Source organism: Homarus americanus, unplaced genomic scaffold, assembly GCF_018991925.1.
Source record: "Homarus americanus isolate GMGI-L3 unplaced genomic scaffold, GMGI_Hamer_2.0 scaffold27231, whole genome shotgun sequence".
In the NCBI taxonomy this organism is placed as follows: domain Eukaryota; kingdom Metazoa; phylum Arthropoda; class Malacostraca; order Decapoda; family Nephropidae; genus Homarus; species Homarus americanus.
Genome location: NW_024718545.1, coordinates 3,404,321 through 3,431,902, shown reverse-complemented (window position 1 = coordinate 3,431,902; position 27,582 = coordinate 3,404,321). Strand labels below are relative to the sequence as shown.

Here is a 27,582-nt window from a genome sequence, read left to right as displayed (position 1 = left end):
AAACCTTCAGTCTTCTTGCATCCTTGTACAGTACATACAAGTATCAAATACCCAACAATATATATAATTATTAAGTCTTTGCCTCTTTAGTTCCTGTAATTCCTATACAATACTGTAATATTGCAGTTATATATTGTTACTTTTTTTTTAGTTTTCAACTTTTGTATTCAGGAACCTTCCATTTGCACTTCCATACAATCTAAGGACTAAAATAAGGACATCTTCATTCAGACTTGTTGCATATCCCACTCAACTTTCTCTATTCAACCAATGTTCAATGGCCATCTCTGTGTGCTCTCCTTGTAATGATTTATCATCACTCCTTTTTCTACTTAAGAATGACATTCATCCCATTCATTTTGTCATAAGTCATCACTCTTTTAAGTTATTAACTAATGTGTACTTAAAAAATTCTTGTCATAAGGAGCTGCGGACATAATGCCTCTGTCAAATGAAAAATATACATTTAAAAAAGATGAATCAACAGATACGTGGTCACTAACCCCAACATTTCTTTGAAACCATACTAAAGGACATGCAGAGACACCAAGTACCTAATAAGTAACAATAAATCACAAAGGTATGCAAGCTATACTTATACAATGTATTTAGTAACTTTCTATACACTCGGATATTTATACTGATGGTTTGTTTACAAGTAAGTCGTGGTCTCTGAATAGTCCAATTTTCTTCGACCACAGTCTTTTGTCCCCTTCTTAGCAGTCAATTTACTCTGGCTGAACATTAACTAAGTTACTCTTAATGCTGATTCTTGCTTGACACAGGAAAACAGTTTTGGAAAATTGTATTAGTAATTACCGTGAGACTTTGAGCCTGCAGTAGAGAACGATACTTTGCTGTGATGGCAGCTGACTGTGCAGATGTTTGGTCTGCTGTAGTCCTTGGAACACTCTGACTCAACTCTCCTTCAAGTTTATAAATCCGATGTTTCAAAATCTGCTGCTCATGTTCCTTTTCATGCTTGAGCTGAAATATAATTGGAGAAAATAGCATAAAGACATCCTCATTAAGTATTTTAATGAGGTATTTCCATCAACTTTACATCAAACACAGACTGAATCTATGCAAGTATACTGTATTTGTTGAAAGGGTAACTTAAAAACTTTAATCCCCTCAGTATTTAGTCTCAAATATGAACACTACAGTAGTCAGATTTAGGAACTGACCTGTTTCTCCTGAAGTAGACTCTGCTGTACTTCTTCAAGCTTATCCTTTAACTGCCCATGAAGAGAGCTTATTTCATTCCTTTGGTTCTTAGTAAGTCGGTGTGATATTTCTAAATCATAACGTAGTTCTGCTAATCTCCTTGCCAGCTGAGAAATTACAACATGATAAAAATACAGTATGAAAATTCTGTTCTACGAGGATTGACTCAAATTCAAACACTCAAAATGTTACAGAATACAGTAAAAAATATTAATGAATATTACTTAATCAATAAACATTACTACAAACACCTATCATCTTAGACTAACAAAACAGAAGATCTATGTGATGGTCTTTACAGCATTTTAACTTATACAGTAAACCCTCCCAATACCGGACTAATTCTTGCAAGCCTTGTCTAATACTGGGAAGATTCTGTTAATGAGAATATCCAGTATTAAGATTTGTGTTATTGCGAGGGTTTACTGTATCCATTACTTTACTGAGAAGTCCATTATTGAGAGAGTTTACTGTATTTTAGTTCACAGGAGCATTACCTTTGCATCCACATCTGGTCTGCCGGAGGATATTGCATCAATGGTTGACTGTAACTCCCCGGTCTGTGCCTTAAGAGCTTTCACTTCATCCTCAAGAGCACACACTGACTTCTCCAGCTCCCTTTTCTCCGATATCCACTTATCTTGTTCACCGGACAACTGTAATACATCCAGTAATATCAAGCCTTTACTCACTCCAAAATCTCACAGGATGAATGAAATAAACTAACTGAGCTTTCCCTTATTCCTCAAGTTAATGTGTAATTAAGTGTTTTGTATGAATTCATACCCATTTCATAAATACTGTGTAAATCAGAAAACCCCAACAACCACTGCATAATAAATATAACATAACAAAAATGGCATTAAAAAAAACAATTGAAATTTGGAATACATACTATTGAGTTAAGATCAGTTACTTGAGATCGAAGACTTTCAAACTGATTAGTGTAGATGGCATTTGTCTTCTCTCTCTGACTGATCTCATCTTCTCTCTTGCTGCATTCCTACAGAGAAAGATAATATGATATAAACCATAATAAAGTATAAACCAATAACAAGTATGTACAACAAACAGATACCTTCTAACACCCATAAATTAATTATTCTCTCAGTTAAAAAGTCAAAGCGACAACTCAACTTCTGCATTCTTAATGAATATGACGAACACTGTAAATCCAAGTCGAGGTTTAAGATTCAATGTTTACTTTACAAATTCAAATCAAGAACATGAAGAAAAAGTGTGTGTGTGTGTGCATATTTCCTATTGCTCCAGTCCTTTCCTATTACCTGCTACACCTGTCTTGTAAGTTATTTTGCCATCAACATACAGTACATATAAAAGTTGGATAGGAGTAATTCTAACACTGAAGTTAATAAAGAAACAGAAGGCAATCTTTGTTTGATATCAGGACATCAATACAGGAGTCATTACAGGTAAAGTACTGTTCTGTGTACACCCATCATCTATGTCAGTACAAGGGTCACTATGCTTCTGTGTATATTCCCTTTATACCTTTTAATAAGAAGGAACAGAAGTACAAAAAATAGAGAAAAATAAAAAATATGCAGTCTCTCCTCGACTTACGACATATGCGACTTACGACAACCCGGACTTACGACGGTCATTGTCGTTATGTAATATTAAAATATTTTACATTATTTTCGAGTCTAGACGTTTGGTCATAATGTTTAACAACGCCTTACAACAACTTCGGCTGGCACTATGCCATGTGTGTACAGCATCCACGTTGTATCCCGCTCAGTTTGTGTATTAAAAAGATAAAAGTTTTACAATTATTACCTGTACTATGTATTATTTTCATCGGTTCGATTTACGACTCAATCGACTTACGATCTGGTCGTCGGAACAGATCCCCGTCGTAAGTGGAGAAGAGACTGCACTGTAGATATAAAATGATAACGTACCTGTACCATCCCTTTCTTACCTGAACTAAGAAATTAACTTGGTTCTTGAGTTTAGCAATGACCTCCTCAGTTGATGGTGGCAGCTGACCTAACGTTGCTATTAGTTCATCCAGCGCTTCCATGGGAGACTTGGAGGAGTGAAGTGACTTCTCTGAGGCCTTCTTACTACTGGGCTGGGTGGATGAACTCTCAGTTGACTGCTCTCTATCTTCAGTCTTTTTCCTCTTCATAAAGTCACTATGAATGATTCTCTCAAGTGATGCCTTTTCTCCTTCCAATCTATGGATTTCAAAATAAAATATTACTGTACAGTTTGCTTATTGCAGTTTAAACATTATAATTCATAAAATAGATTGTATATAAATATTCTACTAAACACACACACACACACAAAGATATACAGTATACTGTATACAGATGTAAACAAGTACATACATACATACTGTACACATAAGCATACAAACAAGGATATACACATACAAATATCCATACAAATACTTGCAAGTAATGGGACCTTTGGATATTTCATCCACGAGAGATAGTGTACAGTGATAACAATGATACAGTACTATATCTGTAAAAAAAAAAAAAAAGCGGAAAATACTTAAAAAATCAATGCGACTACAAAAATTACCAAGGTGTGAAAGAGTGATTGGACTAACATAAATACGTTAGACAAGCAGATTATGTGGTGCTTACAGGAGTTTAAAAAAAAAAAAGATTTATTTTTCAAAAGATTCTGAAATACAGGTGAAACAATTTGATAAGAGTAATACAAATAATACAAGAAGCACGTCTTCAGAGGCAACAAAGACAGCTAAAAGGAATCATGAAAGGCTCCGATAAAAGCTCATGATATATCAGGATATAGGGTACAACAGCAGTTGAATCCTTAACATGATGGGATGGAGATTTCCGAAGATATGGATGAGAAGTCCACCAGAGTAGAATGAGTTCAGATGAGGATATAAAATGAAGACGATAAAAGACAGGGCCGTCGATAATTAACTAAAAAATGAAGCATGAGATGTGTGGCTTTGTGGAGAGCATGAATGAAAAAGGAATGACTGAGAGAATGAATGAAGAAGGAATGATAAAGAGAATGAATGAAAAAGGAATAACCATAAGAATGAATGAAGAAGGAATGATAAAGAGAATGCATTTAAAAGACATGAGTAGGAAGTGAACCTTATAGAGCAGAATGTATAATGGCAGGATCAGGGTGAGGAATTAATTGGAGGACAGGGAGACAGATAAAGGTATATGAGGAAATAGTGTTTAATAATCAGGGAGCACAGAGGAGGGTTAGCCTAAGAAGCCTTAATGTCGGGTAACAAATTATCAACAGTACCTCAATATAATTTGTATACCGGCAAATCAACCCATACCTGAGGTGCTTTTCTTTTAGAGCTTCTAGTTGAAATTGGAGATGATTTTCTTGATGCTCAACTTTTTGCTCTAGAAGTAGTTGATTAACAGCAGCACTGAGGTTGTTTAGCTGCTCCTCCAAACACTGTGTCTGGAGCCTCGATGTCTCTCCTGTTGGGGCAGAAGTAGAACGTACAGTACGGCAATTCTCATATACACATGGCCAGAAAAGTCATGTTGAAAATGAAATACGTATTACCATGAAAATAATATAATCTAAGACATTGAAAAAAACAGCAATACTGTATAAACAAATGCTAGATACACTGTTCCTGTAATAGTGTTGACGAGCACATCCAAACAATGTCAAACACAAATTAACTCAAGAAAGTCAAACCATTTAATTTCCAAAATACCTGAAAACACTTTCTGATATGCATTTAATCAATAAACACCAGTGTTTTCAGTTTCCATTAATAAGTAATATCCCTGTTAGCCAGAATAATTGGTGCAGAGCCATTCTGAGATTGAAAGATTGCTGAGTATGGAGACAAATTTTCTCATCCTCGGAATTTTTCCTGGCACAGTACAGTACAGGGGAATGTTTTCTGAGTCTAAACTATGCATCTCACACAGACAGACACAGAAATGCATTTATTGTACTGTACTACTTATGCAAATACCACTGTCCACATACAATATATTGTAAATAAACAAAATACAATACTGTATACACTATACTGTACTGTAAAATACAGCATGCCCTTAAGATTCGCAGGAATTAGGTTCTCAAAATGGCCGCGGATACCCAAATTCGCGAAAAACATTTGCTGAAAAAGGGGGGGGGTTACATTTTTACTCATGTGCAAAGAAATGTTCATTCCCTTTATATGTTTGCCCTTAGGACAATTATTTCTTTTACGTGTATTGTATATATGTGTGTGTGTGTGTGTGAGTGTGTGAAGACACACACACACAAAACACATTCAAATAACTAATAATGGGAAATCCTCTCACAAATAATCAGAAACAAGACAACAAAATTGTATTAAAAATGTGAGTCTACCCTCAAGTAAACTACGTGCTTTGTTATTAAAGTTATAACAAAGCACGATTTCCCATTATTACTTATATGTACAGTATGTGTTTTGTGTGTGTCTGTGTGTCTGTGTGCTCGTGTGTGTCTACAAACACACAGACATATATAATACAGGTAAAAGAAATTACTGTCTCTAGAACGAACGGCTCCCTGTCGTGGCCACAAAAATGCCAGCAACTTTAAAACTACCCTTAGACATTCTTGGGTACATCCAGGATGTCATCCGCGAATAATCGAGGACCATGAATTTTAAGGACATACTGTACTCAGCAGCAGATGCTGTCATCTTGAGCATGTGATGCAGGCAGGCCAAATGGTGATACTGTGATGATACAGGATGGCCTGCCTTTGTCCTGTACCATCTCCTGTAACAGGTGTTGCTAATTGTCACTCTCGTCTCTCTCCATAAAGGAGGGATTGTACATGTAATGTACATGTATAATGTACATTCACCCTCTACACCAGGGGTGTCAACATGCAGCCCAACACACTCTTGCATGCGGCCCTCGGCCCATTTGGTGCTCCAGCCTTACCTTGAGGAGCTAAAACTAAAGAGTGAGTGTATCCCTCAGCTGAATAAAATAGTCTGCTGTTTCCTAGAACAAAATACTCAATCCACATCAGCTTTTTGAACGGCAACTATCAGAGAGTAATCTTTCTCACTTTCCGACCTTGAAGTCCCTGCAAGGCACACCTGAGTTTCATGCTGATATCAACACAAAAAAGTACTGCAACAAGATTTCCAAATTAATGAATGAGTTCCAAGAAAGATTTGCTGACTTTAAAAGACTTGAGAAGGATTTTTTCATTTTTTGGGACCATTCTCTGTTGGTGTTAATGAGGTACCAGAACATCTTCAGTTAGAATTAATTGAGCTCCAGTGTGATTCTGTGTTGAGGAACAAGTTTTCGAGTGTTGATGTTAGCACATTTTATCAATATTTTGGACCAAATTATCCTAGGATTAAATGTTTTGCCTCAAAGATTATGTCAATGTTCGGAAGTACATATGTCTGTGAACAACTCTTTTCTGTGATGAACTTGAACAAGTCTCGGCTTCGGTCTCAACTTACTGATGCGCACCTTAATTCAATACTGAAGGTTGCTACAGCTCAGTCGTTAGTGCCAAACTTTGATGCACTGGTCCATACCAAGAGGTGCCAATTATCAGGAAGCAGCAGTAGCAAACAATAAGATTGATCAAGGTAAGTAAACACTTGATTTGTTTGTTTTTAAGGGTTTCGCACGAGCGCAGACTAAATCCACCTTTCTTATTTTGTCGTACTACTCACCTAAGAGGTGAATGCAAAGTGCTCATAATTATGTTACTTGGCCCGCATATTGTGTATTCATATTAAATCTGGCCCGCCTTGGCAAATGAGTTTGACACCCCTGCTCTACACACTAACATACACTGTCCACTCTGCTAAGAACAGTACAGTACTGTACTGTACATATGGTACTTTCACATTGAATGTACAGTATACGTAACCAATCACTGCTTTAATTGTATTCTTCGCTGATTATATGCTAATGTACAGTACTGTATTGCACAACACAGATAGGACTGAAAACAGCAGTGAGCGGACGAACAAGCTTGTACAATACCAGCAGACAATGAACTAAGTGTGTCGTGATGCAAGAGTTTGAGGAGATAGGCTGTGGGATACATCAGCCAATCATAGGCATCCCATGTAGTCATATAACAGTAGTGACCAATTGTAGCTCATGAGCACTCTTAACCTACCCACCCACGTGCCCGGTACGCATCCCCACATCAGAAACATGATGCAATCTCCAAGAAATTTATTCGCATGCCTGGAACAGAGAAATTTTCTTGGAATTTTCCAAAAATGCACATGATGCAATCCTCAGAAATTTATTCCCATACCCAGAATGGAGAGGTTTTTCCAGAATTTCTCAGAATGCTATATCTTGTCACATTCACTGTCATATCAAGGAGTACTTACTGGCTGACCACTCACCACAAATTACTAATATCATTACTACGTGCAATTGGAAGACACATTACCCCAGTACTTGCCACTTGACTTACTCCAATTATTTGGAAGACATCTCTGCTACACAAACATAAAAAAACCTCAAAAGCTATGACATTACAATTTTATCAACACTCAAACATTTTATCGCCAAACTTTAGTAATGCGATGGCAAGACACAAAACATACACACCTCAAGATATAAAAATGTGGCAAATGAGCTACATGAAATGGTCAATGAAATGTAAGAAATCCAAATAATGCAAAATCAATCACTTACCAAATATTATTGTAAAAGTTGTAGAGAGCAATAAAGACGGGCCAAGAGAAATTAAGAAGTTTAATGCAAAAGACAACAAGAGGGGTATGAACAGACAGTAAAAATGAAGAACTTCAATGGTGAGGAAGAGATAAAGTAAAGAAAATTACTCTTCAGAGAACAAATGCTGAAGAGGATATAAAGAAGATATAAAGAGAGAGAGCGTGCGTGCGTGCGTGTGTGTGTGTGTGTGAAGAATTTTTACTTGATGTTCCAGCATTTTACTGTAGTTTTCTACACCAATCCCATGTTTCACTCCCTTACCATCTCCCTTCCCTTTCCTTAATGTTTTGTGTCTTTGATTTGCCCCACACAAGAATGGAAGAAGAGTAGGACAACAGGTAGGCAGATAAAGGTTGAAAAGACTACTAAAAATAAAGAAATATTGTACAGTTGGTACAAACTATAACTAACCTGAACCAAAGCCTTTAGGTAGTTCTAAAGTTGTCAGCTGAAGAGAACCCTTAGCATTGGACAGTTCTCGAGTCAAATCATAAATCTGTTAAAGACGACAGTCACAAAAACAATGTTACAGTTCTGTAGTTTTCAACAGACAAGAAATTCCTGCAGAATACAGTACATACTAATAATTCTACTACTTTTACCTGTATATAATATTCCATATCCCATAATATAAAACTCTTCCCTTTCACTTTACCTTTGTAATTTACTTTAACAGGTCATATTAAGAGTTCAGAGGCATCACACCACTATTTTTGGAACTTGTGTGTCATACAAGTTTTCAGAATGAACTCATCACTCCCCCGCCTCCCACCCCGCTCTCTTTCCTTCCATAAAATAGCTCACAAAACATCTAACCTTGGTGCGAAGAGTGACTTTCTCATCCAGTAACTTATTGACTTGATTAGTGAGCTGATCTATGATCTTTTTGCTATTCTGCCAGTCAGTCTTGTTTACTCCAGGTAAGTCAATGTCCTTGCGAGGCTCAAGCTTTAGCTGTTCTCTGTAATTAAAACAATAAAACATTTGAAGGATGGAAAGTGTGTCCCACAAGGGTGAAGGATCATTAAGGGCAATGACTACAGTATATAGCACACTAGGAGGCTGTGGCTGGTACTGTATTGTATTTAACTGCTTTCACTTCCTCAACTGTACAGACAGGTACCATTCACAGCTGGGTGAAAAGGGTTGCCCTGAACATGAACAAATAACCGTTAGGACATAAGGTGAATGCTGTATCCACTCTTGTCATCTTAAACCTTGTGGCGAGTTATAATACAATACTGTAATATAAATGTAGATTATATATTAGGTAGGTGAAGACTCTGATTATAGCAGACTTTCTTATGCCTAGAAAGATCCCTAAAAAATACTGTGGTACACTTTTTGTGCTTACCTCAACTGACCATTCTCTTCAATGAGTTCATTGATGTTGATCTGAAGAGTATTGACAAGAACTGTCAACTGCGAGATTTGCGAGTCTCTGATCCGTACTTGGCTTCGAACTTCTTTTAATTCCCTTAGAGCATCAGCCAGAGAATATTCTCCTGCCATGTATGACTGCAATTCTCCAATTACTGTTGACAGCTGAAAGAAAAGAAAACAAGCATATACATTACATCAGTATGTGTTGTGCTGAAGAGTATAGCACTTCAATTAACTATTTCTAAGTGACATTAACTGTGCTTATTTCCAAACACACTTGTAACTGCTCTGTAACACACACCAATGGCTAGGATTTATGAATACAAAATGAGCCATCCAAGAGTGTATTAAGACAATATAAACTTTCTTTTAAAATTATGTATAGTATTTCCACAGTAACATTACTAACTATACTGGTCAAACTGTGGCAGCCTTGAATGCTAACGCACACTCTTATTTCTGAAGAAAAAAAATCAACACTATCTCTTTACTGACAAACAAATGTTGCTACCTATCCAGATACCTTATGTTTGGCCTACCCATTCTTAATACTCTGACATAATCACAAAAACTTGAAGTAAGAAAAATTATGCCTTTGTCTTCCTTGCCACAATATCCATCACATCTAGGACACAACTTACATCCTGAGCATGAAGCTGTGCATCTTCTTCAGCAGCTAAGAGTTGAGTGCGCATTTGCTGCATGTGTTGTCGAGCCTCATGGAGTTCTCCTCGAAGTTGACTGATAATGGCAGCATCTCCCTCCACCGCTGAACTGTAATTTACTTATTATTTACACATTTACTTTATTCCATATGAAGGTTTGAAAATTATGTTTCCTGTACAATATATGTACACACCTTTCATGATAAACAACTGACAGATGATGGTGGGTGGTGATCACAGTAACAGAGGACTTCCACGGAAAAAATAAAACAAAAAACAATAAAGTCATTTGAAAATTTCCTGATCATCATTTTTAAAGAGGTAGCACAAGAACTGAAAAATAAATCCCATATCAATTACACAAGTCTTCATAAATGGTCCCACAGTCAAATTTTCAGTAATGGCTAAATTATGGTACACCACAGTCCTATATATCACTAGCAGACGAATTTTAACCTAAAACCATTCGTCTCAATAATGACTGATCTGTCCTTCACTTCCTCCTTCAACCATTATTCCCACGATCAGTGAACCAATGAAATCCTGCCAATTGTCCCTCATCTTTTAATCGCAGTAGCAACACATTACAGTACAGGGGGGGGTCCCCGACTTACGAATGACCGACTTACAAACGCCCGCCTATACGAACGAGGTTAAACTTGAAATTTACACTATTTTATTTACCTGATGACTTATTTATTACTTTTATTTACTGTATTTTGTCATTCAATTTCTTCTTTTGTCGTAAATTAAGTCACTTTAGATGTATATGAGGACTTAAGCTACGATATAGTGGTATTTTAAACAGTGTTCTGTAAGTATGGAATGCACATAGCACGTGTTCCGACTTACGTACAAATCCGACTTAAGAATGTCCTCGGGAACGGAACCCGTTCGTAACCCGGGGACCCCCTGTACTGTATTCATTATCATGCCACCCCTATGCCATACAACTTCCATTTAATCAAACGTCATACTGTAATCACTCACCTCTTTCATTCCTGCCCTATAAAGCCTTCTCATCCACACACGACCTATAACTCTTGATAAATGAGGAATAAACTTTTCTCTTACCACACAAAACATGCATATTTGTTTTTTTATCAATGGTGTACCAGACAAACCTAAACTTCCAAGTAGGTATTTTGTCACTTTTAGTACCCTTCAGAATACACAGTCTCATGTACACCTTATGGGAAAGGACTTGCATGAATGAAAGTAAATTTACTATGAAACTTTTACACATTTTTACCTCGTACTACCAATCATTCATAATTAAGAAAAAAATATATAATGTAACTCACACTCTCATGTTTTTCAATTTGGTAATTAGCAGAGCACTTGATTCAATCTCTCTTGATGCCTCGGTTAACTGCTCTCCAAGACGAGCAACTTCAGCATCCCTCTCCCTCACCTCCTATTGATATCAGCAAAATTTGTGTATATAATCTTAATACCAACAAATTCTAAACAATTCCATACATTATATTCATTACTATCAAATCTATAGTGTGTGCAGCATTATTTTCATAAAACTCACTCAAAATGGATTGAAGAAAGAATGGGTAGGTACCTGTTCTAGTTGTAGGATCTGTGAGAGGTCATTTTGTGTCTGCTGTACGGAACCTGGAGGTAGGTTGGATCTCTGGTACAACATAGACCTCATTCTCTGTAGCTCTTCTTCACGTTGACTCACAACTTCCTGTTTTGTCAGAACATTGAATTATTCATTCTGTCTAAGTACTCTTCTTCAAGGTGACTTTAAACTTCTTCAATTCCTTCATCCATAACTCAGTACCATGTAATCACTTTTAATTAATGTGCTCATGTTATGGCACCCAAACGCAGGCCATTTTCATTTCGGTACAGAAGGTATTTAAGCATAAATTTACTGAGAAGAAAAGTGTATGTGTTTATAAGTAAGCAACATGTACATGAGCAGACTCAGTAACTTACCTTCAACTTGTCAACTCTGGCATCCACAGCAGTACTGAGTTCTTCAAACTTCTGTTGTAGTTGAGCTTTCTCAAGAGTCATCTCTTCAATGTGACTATGAAACCCCTCTAATTCTTCTCGGGCTACTATCAAACTGTCTGTACCAAGTGGAAACAGATGAATAAAACCTTCATGAGAGGCTGTGTAAATTAAAATTATTTCATGATCTATCCGAATGAAAACTAATTAAAATGTAACAAAGAACTGTCTATAAGTATACAGAAGAACAAGGTAAAGATCACAATCTTTGTGACATAAAGCAGGTACAATCTGTCCTCACCATGTGTGGCATCAAGAGCCATGATTATAAGTGTTGTGACATGAAACAAGGTGTTGTTGAGGCTGAAATTCTATAGTTAATAGGATAAGAGTTGAGAGGACTACTGGGCTCAATCTGTTGTGAGAATGGTGTTCTCCAAGTAAATCACTGAAGGTGCACGTGATCTAGGTATATGCTGATAACCACAAGGAAAGAAGAAAACACGAAGTTCCCAAGCGCTTTTGTGTTTAATTTACAAGTTAGTACCTTGAGCATGGGCATGAGATTCCTTCAGAGACATATAATCTGTTGTGACACTGTTGATTTCTTTTGTGGCTTCAGCTAAACGATCTTCCAACTCCATCACAGATGATCTGAGAATAGTTCTTTCATTCTCAGAGACCTGTAAGGAAAATAATCAGGCTTTAACAAACAGTAGTAAACACTCCTTAAATCCTACTATAGTGTAAGTACTGTATATAAATCACAAAGCTTAAATCCACACATACAAGAACAACTAATACAGCAATAAGAATAAAGGAATGAAAATAAGTAAACGTGAAGGAGAGAGTGTTTATGTGTACGTACTCTTATTCTACACACCCTGTATTAAGTGGGAAAAGGCTTGAAATATTTCACACAGTAGTCACAATAGTTCACAAAACACAAATTCATGTTCTTTAATTTGCAGTTATCTCTATTACTGTACTAATTAAAAAAGCAAATTATGGTCAAATATTCATTACTTGCAGTAGCTGCCATAGTGTTTATTAACATAAAAACAATAAAAGTTGTGGAAATATTATTTCAATGCTTTAATGTGACTTAGAAATAAAGAAAATATAATATAAAACCACAATATAAGAAAATGAGATGTGGGAAGTGAATTCTGTATGGGAGAGGTAGGGGCAGGTGAGTGGCTGGACTACGGTAAGCAGAAAATTCCCCCCATCGCTCCCGGAAGCACTCTGTCACCCCTTTAACATAACAGCTTGTAATTGCACCATAATTCCCATATTAGTTAGGCTTACTTGTTGCCAAATGAATACAAAATTAATGTAAAATAATCAGTCCCCCCGCCCCCCCAAAAAAATAGCATACCGTACTTACCCCCAGATGAGATATTGTGTCATTAATTCCCGGTGCATTGTTTACATACCACAAACAGGTGACTAACCAGCAAGCCAGGAATAACCCAGAGGATGATTATGGGAAAGAAAGGAGCTGTATATGTAATACAGAACTACTTTTTGTACTTTATCTATGTGTTACTGTATTTTTTATGTAATGTATGATATTTAGTGTTTATTAAAGCAGTTTTGGAACAGTGTATATGTCTATTTTGGCCCACGGAACTGTGGAACCTAACTATTTCCTTTGAAATAAATTTAACTATAATTTGTGATTTGATAATTCCCGATATCTTAAGGGACCTAACAGGCGAATTATCACGACTCCACTGTAGCATGTCAGCTGTTTCACTCTTATATTATTCTAACTGTAAAAATTATATAAAAACAAACATATCTGAGCAGGAAATATAAACTAAAAATGGATATCTTAGGTCTTGTTGTGGAAACAGAAAACCATAGAAGAACACAACTGTTACTTGACTGTCTAGTACTGGAGAGACTGTACTTTTTATGGAGCACAGCCACCCAACATAATGTACCAGGAAGAAACTTGGAAAAGTGAAAAAATAACAAATTATGTTTTTTCATGTAGTTTCAGTTACAAGTTTACTTTGGGTGAAGCACAAACAAAAGTATAATTAAATAATGTGATTACATATTATAGAACTGAAGCATCACCTGAAACTATATACAGTATAAGCCCTTCTGGATGAAGACATTATGGGATATCATGGAGTTATCTTTCAGTATATCTGTATGTCTATCTTGCACGTCTATCCACATACCAAGAGTTATCTTAACCAAACCTGGGAATACTGTACTGCTATCTAGGGAGGAGAGATTGCTACTCCCTCCAAGGGTAGGAGTCATTATGATTCTAATAGAGTAAGGAGAATACTGCACTACATTCAGGCTAAAGATAAGTTTAACCAACCCACTGGCATTACATCAGGTACTGTACTGTATAAGTGCTACAGCTTTTTTTTTAAGCTGACCCCAATGCAAAAAGGCCAAACAGCTCCTTGGCCCTTTTGCATAATGGCATTACTGTACAGTAATTGTAAATGTCAGGCCATGTTTGGGTTAGGTTAGGTTAAGTGAGGGTCTGGGCATCTAATGCCATTATGCAAAAGGCTGTAACATGTGCATGAAGTGAAGTTGGTGTGTCAAGAAGGGAACAAGAACCATCACCCCTGAACCCCACACAAACTGCCACAACATGTTTCAGATAGTAATACTATACAGTGAATACAGTACTGTACATGCATAACCAAACTACATAGGGGTAGAGGTACATCAAATAGTTGATAATCAGCAAAGAAGTCAAACTTACTCCAGCCTTCCACCATACCAATACTGTTACGTGATTAATTTTTGAAAATGTGACAAATTAGGGTAGCATAATACTAATGTGCAAAATCACCCGCAAGAAATAAGACATTATAAACACATATAAATAGGTACTAATGTGATTATAATAATGTACACTAATATATAAGAAATCACTGCAATATAACATTTAAGTATTATAAAATAGGTAGACTTGCAGATAGGGGTGTATGTTTACCTTGTGACTAGGAGAGAGGATAAGAATTGTCAACACATGGTTACGTATATAGTGCAGTAATAAATTCATCCAGAAAAATTTAAGAATCTAAAAGGTGTAATCAATTATAATGACATGCTGTTTAAACAACTTTTTTCTACAACTGTCATAATACCAAACATATATTTCATCTTTCTTTAGGTAAGTTTCCAAAACTAAATGTATGGTGGTGGGAAACATCTTGTAGGTTGTAAATAGCACACAGATGGACCACCCTGCACTATGCTAACTGAAAATTAACAAAGGTTCTACATTTTACAGAACTGTACCTGTAAGTCATCCATAAACTGCTGTATCTCAAGATTTTTCTGCTGAATTGATTCCTCCATTTCTTTTTTCTTCAGTCGCCATCCACTTGACCAATCCTGGTAATTAAGAGATCTCTTAACAGTATGATTTATAATTCAGATTCAGTCACATACCAATACACTACTGTATTTTGTTCAGAAATTTAAGTACTGTAGAAGGATAAGTTTTTATACACAATACAAATCCAGGCACAGCAATGCCTATATGCAAACAGTACTGTATATGGGGGTGACACCTTAGCCCAAATAATTGTAGGAATGTATTCAAAAACATTATAACATCTTTCCACAATCCTCTAATATGACACTGTACCCATCCCACACATACACTGCAAAGTTTCAACAACATGAAATACTACACACAATGATCTACTAAAAGGTAAATTCTTCACCAGGGTGGATTGGTTAAAAAGCATGTTTTTTAATAATATTATTTTTTGCATTAGCTTTTTTCTAAGTTAGTATTTCATTACAATGTGTTTTCTCTACCAAGCCTGGACATACCTAAGGTCCTAGTTTTCTCCCTACTGTACTTGAAATGTTTGCAATACAGTATTTGGGTCTAACACAGCATAATCTACTAGTTAAAGGAATTTTTTTAATTATTATTTTATCATCAAATTTCCTTTTGAGTCACCCAAAGCACATGCAGGGTAGTAAAAGCACATTGTTATAAAATCCACCCTAAGGCCAAGGGACTCCACACCCACCAATTTCTTTGTTTTATCCTCCATATAATAGTAATGACAAGTTCAACAACAAAAAACAAAGTCAAATACACTTCTAAAATGAATAGTGATATCCCTGGAATAAGTACTACAGAACTCTTCCGGAAATGAGAGATTTCCGGGTAACGAGACAACTCTCTCATACCAAGAAATATTCTACATGCCCAGAATTTTTCCGGGTAATGGGAAAAGTTTCCAAGAACCTAAACATTATTTGAGGCGCCCCGCATCATATGGATTATTCACGCCAAAATTTTAAACCGAGAAAACTGCATTTAAAGTTTTTCCAACTTCAAACATGCATAACTTTGTTGTTTTGCGTGATACAGCATTCATTTTTGATGCATTTTGAAGCTAAAAGACTGTACTTGCAGATGATAGGTAGCACGTCATGAAGTAATGAATTGGGTTGTTGCAAAGTTGACTTGAAGCTACAAAACTCCCACCCGCTTATGGCTTTTTTCACTTTAATCAATATCAGTGTAGATACCGCCCGCTGGAGAGGCCGTGACGTAGACGCGCAGACACTCACTGTCATTGGCTGAGACAGGGAAGGAGGCTGTAAGCTGGCCACTGTGATTGGGCGCCCGCTCTTCTCACTCACTCACTAATGGGATGAGAGCACGTTACGACGTGAAAGCCAAGCCCATAATTTCCTGTCTGTCACAAATCGATGTTCTATCCTATTTTCAAAGGGCTTTCAACCTTATTTACAGTGTAGTAAGGAGATCTTATGAACTACCATCACATAGAACTAGGCCGAAAATAGTGCTTTCCAACAAGAAACGGGTTTCGCCCGTATGGTCTGAAAGCACCTTACGATGTGGGACGCTTCATTTCATCCTCAGAATTTGCTCCCAGACCCAGAAAAAGAAAATGGAAAGAGTTTCTTGAATTTTCTCAGAATTTTCTAGAATTACGCATTATTTCATCCTCGCAATTTGCTTCCAGACCCAGAAAAAAATTGGAGAGAGTTTCCAGAATTATGCATTATTTAATCCTCTGAATTTGCTCCCAGACCCAGTCAAAAAAATTGGAGACTTTCCAGGAGTTTTCTCAGAATTTTCCAGAAAATGCCCCTGATTTTCAACCTTGGAAACTCATTCACGGACCTGGAATTGATAGAATTTTTCCAATAAAATTCCAAGCCAATTTCAGTTTTGGGTACTGTACTGTATTGGAAAGTTACAGCAAACGAGAATTCCAGTTAACGGAGATAATTACTTTTATATATCAGCACATTGCACAAAAGTTACAAATTATTACTCAATACTGTACCTGAGAAAGCTCTTGATGACTAAAGGAAATTCGATGTTAAAATAATAATGATACAAATTCTTTAAACTAGTTGTACTATGCTGTATTAACAGATGATTATACTGTATACTGTACTGGTATTGCAAAATTTTCAATAATAAGCAGAAAACCAGGAATGTAAACTTAATACAGTATTGTATTTTAGTTTTTCAGCTCGTTTATGATGAAAATACACTACTGTATACTGTTCTGTTTAGAATATGATAGATAAATGCAATTACTGTAACTGCATCAAAACTCAAGAAAATATTAATAAAAAAAACATTAAAACCAAAAAAACATGATTCATTTGGTTACAGTTTTTTTCTTATTATTTCTTTTTGCAATAGCCATGGTTTTGCCCACCCTGTTTCTCACCGTTTTAAACTAAAGACAAATAATAGTGTACTGTATTCCATTTCCAATTACCGTACTGTATATATCCTACCAGGTACTGTACAGGGGTACTCACATATGCAATGTTTTCATCATTGGTTGTCCCCCTTCCATTATCAACCACAGCTTGTAATCTGTTAATCTCTGCAAGCAGCTCCTGTTCACGCTTGGCATCTCCACGCCCAGCTGACTCAGCAAGATGACCCACCTCTTCCTCCAGTACTACAACCTGTATTGGTGACACAACAATGTAATAATGTATGTCAAGTGCAAAGAAAAAAAAGATAAAATATTTATCAATGAAAGTTATAAATATTTTATATGTAATAGGTAGTAGGCAGCTACCAAGCAGGGAGGTACTACTGCCTGGGAAGATATTGGAAGCATAATATATTGTCTAATAGTACACCCTGCTGCCATATGGCATCACAAAAATTGTGACCAAGTCCCAGGTTGCTGATCTGACTTTCTGCCTCATTTACACACAATTGCAATGTTGCAATTGTTTCTCTTACTTTGACAACACAACATACATACAGTATATTGTTTCTCACAATTGATCTTTTCTTTCTTTTTCTTTTTTATTTATGGTCCTTCATTATTATTATTACTATTATTATTATTATATTTTCGACCCCAGGTCCTGATGTGGGTCATTGACCTGTGCTCTGGTGGGCTAATTCGGTTAAAAAAAAAGAAAAAAGTGGAGGAGATGGAAAAAATAAAAGAGGATGATAAGCAGATGATAATACAGAGCAAAATGTGGGAAAGAGGAAAGAGGATAATACTACTGTATAATATACAGTACATGACAACAAGTAATAAGAGTACGGTATTGATAATGAAAAATTTATCATAAGTATCTCATACATTGCACCACCAAAACAAAAACTTCACACAGTAATACACAATTGTCACGGAGCAAATGTTTTTGGTTTTAGCTGAAGATGATAGTCTACTGTTACCAGTCATGAAAAATAGCTAAAACAGCAAACCTTACTTACCGAAGAAAGTACGTAGTTTCTTACCTGTGAATACTTGGCCATCATCACAGCCTGTGTCAGAGTAAACAGCATTTCTAACTTCTCAACAGTTTTGTCACGAGATCGCAGCTTTGTGATCCCCACAAGAGTCTAAATAAATGAAAAAGGGAAATTAAAGTTGTGTATAAAATATAATAAAATCAATCTGAACTTTGTATTGATACTGTATATATTCTAGGCTTCTAGTTGCTGGGATTGGTTAGTTTCTTGATAAAATACAGATATACATTATAGATTCAAAGCACCAATTTCAAAACAATGTATTACAATCCATCCTCAAACCTTAGAAAGCAATGGCTGAAAGGAAGGACCAGAATTTACTACCTGAACAAACCTATTAACATGGTACCTATACTGTACTTTTAAGTTTAAAGTTCTAACACCGAGAGTTTTATGTATCAGCCTAGATAACTCACATTATTATGGGTAGTTATAATACTACTGTCACTATATAAGGAGTACAAGGAAGTCGGGAAGTCTTGCAACAAGTTCTGTAACAGATAATTCAAGTTTGCTGCATGATTTCTAGACCCTCCTGTATACTGTATAAATAAACCATAAGTGAATTTTTCCCTGGGCTATTACGACTAACCACTTACCTGATACAGTTCCTCCAGTTCAGCCTCACCCCAGTCCCCTGAATCCCCAGTCACCCCACGCAGGTACTCCCAGTCAATACCCATCCTGCACCACTCTGAAACACAACAGGTGTGAGCTTCATCTGGACATTGACTAAACATCAAGTTATTGTAAAATAAGAAAGATAGTGGGTAACAAACTTGAACTCAAGGGATGTTTACCAACTGATAACTTTTAAATTCAAACAGGTCCTGGGAAGAGACAGGTACAAGAAGAACCAACCCAACCTACTTATCCTAACTTAACCTAACCTAAACCTAACATAAAGTTATAGTATCATCATCAACTTAAGTTGGGTTGGTTCTTGTTATCTTAGATTAATGAAGCAATTATGTAGTGGTGTAATTGCTGTAAGAGTTCATGTGAAAAGATCACTGAAAGCATTTGTATGACAAGGGGTGACTTAACAGAAGTTTATAAACACCTGTACCTCAGTCGGGGTGTTCATACACCTGGAGCTGGCGAATGCCCGCTCCACTAGAGGCCATAACTTAAGGTTGAAGAAGCCATAAGTCACACCCTTCTCACATGTATTAAAAATCCCGGAATTCATGGTTGTACGAAACTGAAATAATACCGAACCGAGGAAGTAGTAGATTATGTTCTTATGATTACCCATTAAATCCACAAAGTGAGAGGCATGGACTACAATTTTTCATGGCTTGTGATTACTTACACAAGTAAAGCTGACAAAACCAAAGCTGAAGTATATCTGATTGTCGTCTACAGAAGTTACACGACACTGTACAATAATGGGTTAAAGTCGACTATATCCTAGATAATTAGCGAGTTTCTTACACTACAATAAAGTGGCTGTCCTTACCGTATACAAATACAGAGGCAGTAATTTAATCTACTAGAGGTCTCATGCTGTCTCCTTGGCGACTGTCACTAGAGGAATGTTTACAAACATTACAGCGATAATCAAGGAATATCACAAGGAACTGTTAGTGTGACGTGAGTAAGTCGTCCCTATTAGTTAGATGCTTGTCCAAGAGATGGCGTTAAATCACCGGTGCGTCGATTGTCTATTTATATATTTTATGCTCAAAGTGTCGGGAAAACGAGGAAATGATGGAGATATAAGGCTTCATTTCTTCTCAAAAGACAGAATAAGGTAAGTTCATAGTAATATGATTGATTCATAAACAGTGATGGTTAAATGAGAATTTAATTTAACATTTCATCACTTATCAATTGTTTCTACCGTCATTTTGTTTATCTTTTCAAATCTGAGAACAGCACTACCACCAGAAGGAGTTGTTCGATTGTGTTCATTTTCCACAAATGTTCTTGTCATTATAGTAGGTATTTTAAAAGACCCTGCTGCTGTATGGAATCACAAAAATTGTGACCAAGTCTCAGGTTGCTGATCTGACTTTCTGCCTCAATTACACACAATTGCAGGGTCTCAATTGTTTCACTTACTATTAACAACACAACATACATACAGGTATACAGTATTGTTTCTCACTTTTGATCTTTTTTTCATTTTTGTATTTCTTTATTATTATTATTATTATTATTATTATTATTATTATTATTATTATTATTATGTTGTTGTTGTTGTTTATTATTACATTTTCGCCCCCCAGGCCCTGATGTGGGTCAGTGACCTGTGCCCGGGTGGGCTAATCCCCGTAAAAAAAAAAAAACCTCTCTAACCTGACCTAACTTCCAAGCTGGAGGCAGAGCCTCCCTGGACGATCCAACGGGGGCTGGACCTCTGCTATATTAAACAGAAAGTACTTATTTTGATATCTGGTGGTAATGAAAGCAACTTCATGGTATATTTTTACGTTTTTTTTTTTGTGGATGTGAGAGTGCACTCAGACCGATCGCCCAAGCAGCTAACGAGCCGATCAGTGGTGAAGAGGATAAAAGTAAAGTTAAAAGTAAAAGTAAGACCCAATAATTTAGTTACTTGGTTTACCTTCTTCTCAAAATGGTCCAAGAACTTTAGTTCATTGTCAACATACACATTTAGGTCCTTTTCGCATTCAGTTTCAATTAATGCAGTTTCTTCGTCCCATTGGGACATATGATATGCCTCCCTACCGTTGGTATGTCCCAGGTGCAGCCTCTTACACTTTGTGACATTGAATCTTAGCAGCCATTATCTCAACCATTCTTGAAGCTCACAGAGATCTTTCTGCAGCTCTTCTCAGTCTGCATGGTTCTTAATTTCCATAAATAACTTGGCATCGTCCGCAAACATTTGTATGCCCTGTGGTCCCCTGCTTGTCACCAGTACACATGACGATTTCGTACCATTAATCACCACACACTGCTTGCGATCATAGAGAAAGTCTCCGATCCACGCTAGGACACTAAACTCAAATCCCATTCCCTTCCACATTAATATTTTGTTTTTCATGAGGTATGCTGTCGAAAGCCTAGGTATAGTATACTGTATTGTCGATATTGCCACACTGTTCCAGAATTTGGGTGCAAACATCCAGTACCTTGAGTGATTGTGTTAAGCAGGAGCATCCAGGCATAAAACATTGTTGGCAATCCTTTACAAGGTTGTTTCGTAGTAGATGTTCCATCATGGCATCTCTTACACTGTAATGCTCTCAAGTACTTTACATACTATGCTGGTCCGGTTCAGTGGTCTATAGTTATTTGTGGATGGTCAATTGCCCTTCTTGAAAATAGGACTCACATAAGCCATTTTCCAATAACTGGGGACTTTTTGTTCATCCAGGCATTTACAGAACAGAATCTTCAGGGGCTCTGCAAGCTAATTGCATATCTCTCTTAGCATCTGGATTGCACCATGTCAGGGCCGAGACTCTTATGAACCTTTAGCTTTGACAATTTATTTCTTGTAACCTCTTCTGAGAACACAATGTGGGTCAGCGCTGTGTCGAACCGTCTGTCCTCAAATGCAGGAAGATTGTTCGTATCCTCCCTTGTGAACACCGAGGAAAAGAAACTGTTCAACTCCTCCACTTTGTCTTGGTCAGAATCTGCGTAACTACCATCTTCAAGCCTCAGGTCCAATACTCCTACTCGCGTTTCTAATTTCAACTTTGCGTAACGGTAAAACACCTTTGGGTTTGACTTGACCTTGCTTGCAATCAGCCTCTGGAACTCCTTTTCAGCCCTTCTACACTCTGACTTAGCTTGGTTCCTGGATCTGGCATACATCCTCCTGTCTTCGAACCCTTGATATATTAGCGAGAGTTACGAGCAATAGCTCTATACCACCAACACCACTACCACCACCTGTGACTCAGTGCCAATACGGGAGCAAATACCTTTCAATTCCTGCATTTTCCTTCCATATGATATAGAAGTAATCGCTATCTTGCTTGAGTAGTTGCTTTGTGTTTGTAATATACATTTTCATTTGCAGTTGTGACAAAATTTAAAGTTAACCTTGAGCCCCAAAAAGTCAATAATTTAGTGGTACTTTGTAGGTCCTTTACATTCAGCCACCTTTAACTCTAATTTCCTCTGATGTTGATACTCTTATTTATCATTACAGATGTGTAGACTGGCTAATTAAACTGAACATAACATACAGGGTATTTAAATCACAAGTTTCTTCTGGGTACTCCACTTTCCCCCTGTACTATCACTCGTCAATATAGATCATAACAACACTAACAAAGAACAGACAAACCTCCCTAATGTCTAATAAGGTGATAAGTGGTGAAATTATAAATAATGAAATTAGATAATTAAATAATTTATATGAATGCCGATGGTAGAGAAAGTAAAAGCAACGGGAAATACTAGAGTTACTGTTAAAAAAATTTATACGATTTCTGACTTGTCCAATAGAGGGCAGAAGTGTCGTGGCCTAAAGAAAATATATGGGAATTTTACTGTAGTCCCTTATAATATTCCTTGATTCACCTGCAATAATTTTTTATGGTGGTTTTGTTATTCCATATTTACATAAGTAGTTCATCACTGTAATTTCCAATCACAATCTCAATATTGTTGTCTACTCTTAACATACTGAATAAGAAACTGGCATCAAAAAGTTGTAATTTTGATCATTATTTGTCCTAATATCTCCCGGGATAATATCATTGATATCATTTCTTTATCAACCCCTACAACTGTAATGTGCCAGCTACAGTACTTGCCTCCTGTAATGTTTTGTCCTTTCAGAATACATTCTATGTAACAGATGATTCCCTACTTATACTCTTTGAGTTAGGTGAATGTGTAGTACAAGTTTTGAACAATACAGTACAGTATTATGCTTGAATTAGTGGTCAGTTAAACAGTAATTTCATTCCCTGGCCTGTTTCATTAAGTGTTCTTATAAAATGAATTGTGTAGTTTTTCACAAATTTGGGGACTGGAGGCAATTTATGTAGCAAAAAAAAAAATGCAATAAAAGTATCACAAAATAACCCAAGGCATCTATATCACATACAGTATTTCATTGTCTTTTAGTATTATAAAGAGATTAATGATGTCTTGTATAGTTTTCTCTGACAAATTACTGATAATTAAAGAAGGAATTAGAAAGGAAACAACATTTTCTACAAAATGGTTCATGTATTATACAGACCTGACAAGGAAAACTGCAGAATAATATAAAAATCACACGGGGCATAGGTATAGGTATAGGTATTTGTTAAAGTACATGAGACCAACACTCATTCTCACACCTGATCTATATATATATTTATATATATATATATACATATACATTCATTAACACTTGACTGAAAAACAACAATGGCTTGCTGTTGCATTAGATACTGTAAACCATTTTGGCATGAAACTACATTTTACTGCTAAATAACACAGATGATCACTTGGCCTATTGCTGTAAATTTTAAGATGAAATGTATTCATCACTCCAACATATTTAGATTGCAAGAATTAGTTTTGTGAAGATCTAAACTTCCTGCAATGGGAGGCTGGCTCTTGTTCCTCCCAAAGTGTAATTTCACATAAAAAAATCTGAATATGAAATACTAGGTATCTACATAAATAGTTAAACTTAATGAGCAAATATATTTGTATGGCATTTAAAGAGCTACATGATTACACAATTCACATCCATTCACAGTAGCTGTAAGAAGCATATACCAAAAGTCTTTAAAGTGAGTCGGGAGCTCCAACACAACTACATGATACTTGAGGCTGGCACACCTCTTGAGTAATCCAGTTTCTACTGGATACATGTTTTTACAATATTACTTCCCAGGAAAACTTTCAACCCTTTAGATAAAAAAAAAAAAAGAATTAAACAATAACTCCAGTATTAACATGCTTTCATGAACTGGAAAAGTCTGCTCAGTAAAATTAAATAAAGAAATGTACAGATCACATTCTTACCTTCAAACTAAAATTAACATTAAAATAGCCCTCCTTGATTACTCAAGGTAATATGACATACTGTAGTGCACTTATCCAGAACCTTGCATCCACACTGTAAGGTTGAAAACTACAGTGAGACCCTCATGCTCAACCTGGTATTGTCTCAAAATACTGTACCAAGTTATTTTTATTAAAAGGAAAGTGCCACTTGGCTGCTGTTGACATAAAAAACACAGTCAACTGAAGTGTTAACTTGACATAAACAAACAAAAAACATTTCATTTAGGAATTCAGGATAAAATAAAAATTTAAATTATGTGAACTACAGGGAAAAAAAAAATAAAAAATAAAAAAAATAAAACATACAAGATCCAAAGATTGTTTGTGGTGTCCAGCAATTGAATTAGACAAGTGTCCAATAAGAAATACTCTCAGCTCACACCATAAGAGTATTATTTGTTGTACTTGAACAAAGACAAAAATTACTGGGAATCACATGTCAACCATTCATACAATGCTTGAAAGCACTGTATGCATACTCATCATAATTACATTTTTTTTAAGTATTGGCCTACAGTTTGACGATATTATCAGGTTTTCAGTTATTTCTACTAAAACAAGACAACTCCATCAATGGTGCTTCCCTCCTGCCAACATTGTCTCTAAAACCTTTACCGGAGACACCATTTATAAAGCTGTTAAGTCAAAATATGCTTATACCATGAACAACATATTTTATCAAGTTTATTACTAAACTTGAGTATGTCTCCAAACTCATTCCCAAAATACCATGAGACTGAAAGAGGCCATTATTAAAATATTGTACAGTAGTGTAAAATCAATGTGGCCGACACATTTCCTGATGTCTTGATTTCTTGTATATAGTGAAGTAGTTTCAATAGTAACTTACAACAGACTAAGGGGGATTACTGTAAATAAACCTGGTTAATCCCATCACATTATGTCACATTACTGAACTTTATTTCAAGATTACAGTCTTACTTTAAATTCAAAAGCAAGATATGGAGTTAGAAATTATATATATTGAGAGCAAAGTGTTTTATAACAATGAGGCTGGGAATAACAAGGCTTTGTTATTTTAAATCTGCTGTCAGAAAACTAACTGGAGGGTTTAATCTGTGCCTAACATACAGTGAGTATCAAATATCACTTCCTAAACTAAGTAAAGGATGTGCCTTCCATAAACAGCAGCATTTGACACATATGATCATGATATCTAGGATTACTTAACTCTGGATACAATCACTAAAAGCAATTGTGACAAGACCATCAGTATTGAACCTTACAAGAAAAATGTGGCTTATCTTCCAGCTACTCTTCAAAAGGATATGAGTCTCCTCACAAAATAAAACTCAAAACTGTTGATTTCATCACAATCTCCACCCAGAACTTCTGAATAAGCACACTGTTGTATCCACATGTGATGGAGTCCATTATGAAAATGTTTACACAAAGACTAGAAACTTCAACACCACTGGAGGATCTTATAAGACTTTAGTACTGTACTTAGTTATTTCTTAACACAATAATTAGTTCCAGCTCCTTGCTCATCGTAAATTCTTATAATCTTGAAGACAATCAATACCTAGTTTACAGCAACAGTTAATTTGCAACATCACTCAAATGGTGTTTTCAGATTCAGATGCCGAGATTCCCTCTCATGTGGACACTCTAAGAGGTAATGTTATTATGAAGAAAAGGCTGAATACCACATATTATACTGCCAGCAATTGACTGACTAACATCAAGCAGCTTCTTCTTCCAGTGAACATGAGGTTAAAGCAATATCTTATCCAAAACAACACAGCAGAATCACAAAAATCTAGTATTGGAATATTTTTCGTACAGTCATATCGCATAATAGCATTATCCTATCACTGCATTCAGAGAGTTTCTCTAATTCCTTTCAGAAAACTAGTCTCTACTCTGCACTATTCTTTGAAGTATTTTTCTATGTGCAACTACAGTTTAAGCACTGAAAATCTACTAACACTTAACAGGGAGACAGAAACTGGCAGTTTGAATACAGTTATTCACAGATGATTAACAGGTATGAAATTCTCTGAATATAAGTCCAGCTACATTTTTACTAATCTATAAATGTAAACAACAACCAATATCACCAAAAAGTGAAATATCATGTTTCAATAAATAGGTTTTTGTAACCTGGCTTCAGTTCCTTCTTCAATCTGTTAAATCACAAGAATGGAAATAATTTTTTTAATCAGATTGTATGGAATGTTCCTAGTTCTCAGAACAAAGCATTGTGGATACAAATAAGATATATTTTGTATCATTAACCAGTCAAATAAAAAAAAATGGTTAACAAGGAGATGAATCACTTCCAATTACTCAAGTGCCTTCTTCTTGAGAGGAGGTGATGGGGATGTACAACAGTCTGTTATCAAGGCCAACTATCAATACACTTTGGTACATCATGAACCGCAGGCTTTTCCTGGTATCTTCTATGCATCACTGGAAGATAAAATAAGAAATCATATTTTACAAATCTTTAAGTAACCTTTAAAACACATTTCTCCTTCCAAGCCAATTTAACAATTAATAAAAACTGAACAGTATAAAACCTTTATAGTGAACTGTTACCAAAATCAATCTTTTTTTTTTAATATTTAATTAAAATACAGTCCAGTACATATATTTGTATTTCTAAAGAGCAAAATTTTAACTGATTGCACTTAAAACTGATGGTGCAAATAAATTTACTTAAAAGAATTCCTTTGGCATACTGTATACCAAAGAGCAAAAGATGTGTTCATAAACCAAGGCTGTCTCCTCCTTGAACTAAACAATTAGTTGACAGCATTAGTAGTAACTCGTATATATGGGGGAAAAATACATACAGTACAAATTA

The 27,582-nt window shown here is 36.0% G+C and overlaps 2 protein-coding genes across 26 annotated transcripts in view; both read right to left on the bottom strand.

Moving 5' to 3' along the window:
* LOC121859747 (centrosomal protein of 290 kDa-like) overlaps nt 1-20,299 on the bottom strand; it is a 31,403-nt gene extending 11,104 nt beyond the window's left edge. The window contains exons 1-19 of the mRNA XM_042356734.1: nt 20,215-20,299; nt 19,352-19,446; nt 18,738-18,842; nt 17,786-17,938; nt 15,251-15,346; nt 12,510-12,645; nt 11,945-12,081; nt 11,562-11,690; nt 11,293-11,405; nt 9,965-10,097; nt 9,295-9,485; nt 8,757-8,901; nt 8,352-8,436; nt 4,541-4,691; nt 3,173-3,431; nt 2,123-2,230; nt 1,725-1,883; nt 1,188-1,334; nt 820-987 (exon numbers count right to left, since the gene is read on the bottom strand). Of these exons, the coding sequence (XP_042212668.1) occupies nt 820-987; nt 1,188-1,334; nt 1,725-1,883; nt 2,123-2,230; nt 3,173-3,431; nt 4,541-4,691; nt 8,352-8,436; nt 8,757-8,901; nt 9,295-9,485; nt 9,965-10,097; nt 11,293-11,405; nt 11,562-11,690; nt 11,945-12,081; nt 12,510-12,645; nt 15,251-15,346; nt 17,786-17,938; nt 18,738-18,842; nt 19,352-19,435 (2,499 nt within the window). The 5' untranslated portion in view covers nt 19,436-19,446; nt 20,215-20,299. The remainder of the gene's footprint in view (nt 1-819; nt 988-1,187; nt 1,335-1,724; nt 1,884-2,122; nt 2,231-3,172; nt 3,432-4,540; nt 4,692-8,351; nt 8,437-8,756; nt 8,902-9,294; nt 9,486-9,964; nt 10,098-11,292; nt 11,406-11,561; nt 11,691-11,944; nt 12,082-12,509; nt 12,646-15,250; nt 15,347-17,785; nt 17,939-18,737; nt 18,843-19,351; nt 19,447-20,214) is intronic.
* Nucleotides 20,300-23,898: 3,599 nt separating this feature from the next.
* LOC121859744 (prominin-1-like) overlaps nt 23,899-27,582 on the bottom strand; it is a 159,984-nt gene continuing 156,300 nt past the window's right edge. For all 25 annotated transcript variants that reach the window (XM_042356706.1, XM_042356707.1, XM_042356728.1 and 22 more), the window contains one exon: nt 23,899-27,185. Coding sequence is in view for 4 of the 25 variants with exons in the window: in XM_042356728.1 (XP_042212662.1) it covers nt 27,176-27,185 (10 nt within the window). In the remaining 21 variants the exon portion in view is untranslated. The remainder of the gene's footprint in view (nt 27,186-27,582) is intronic.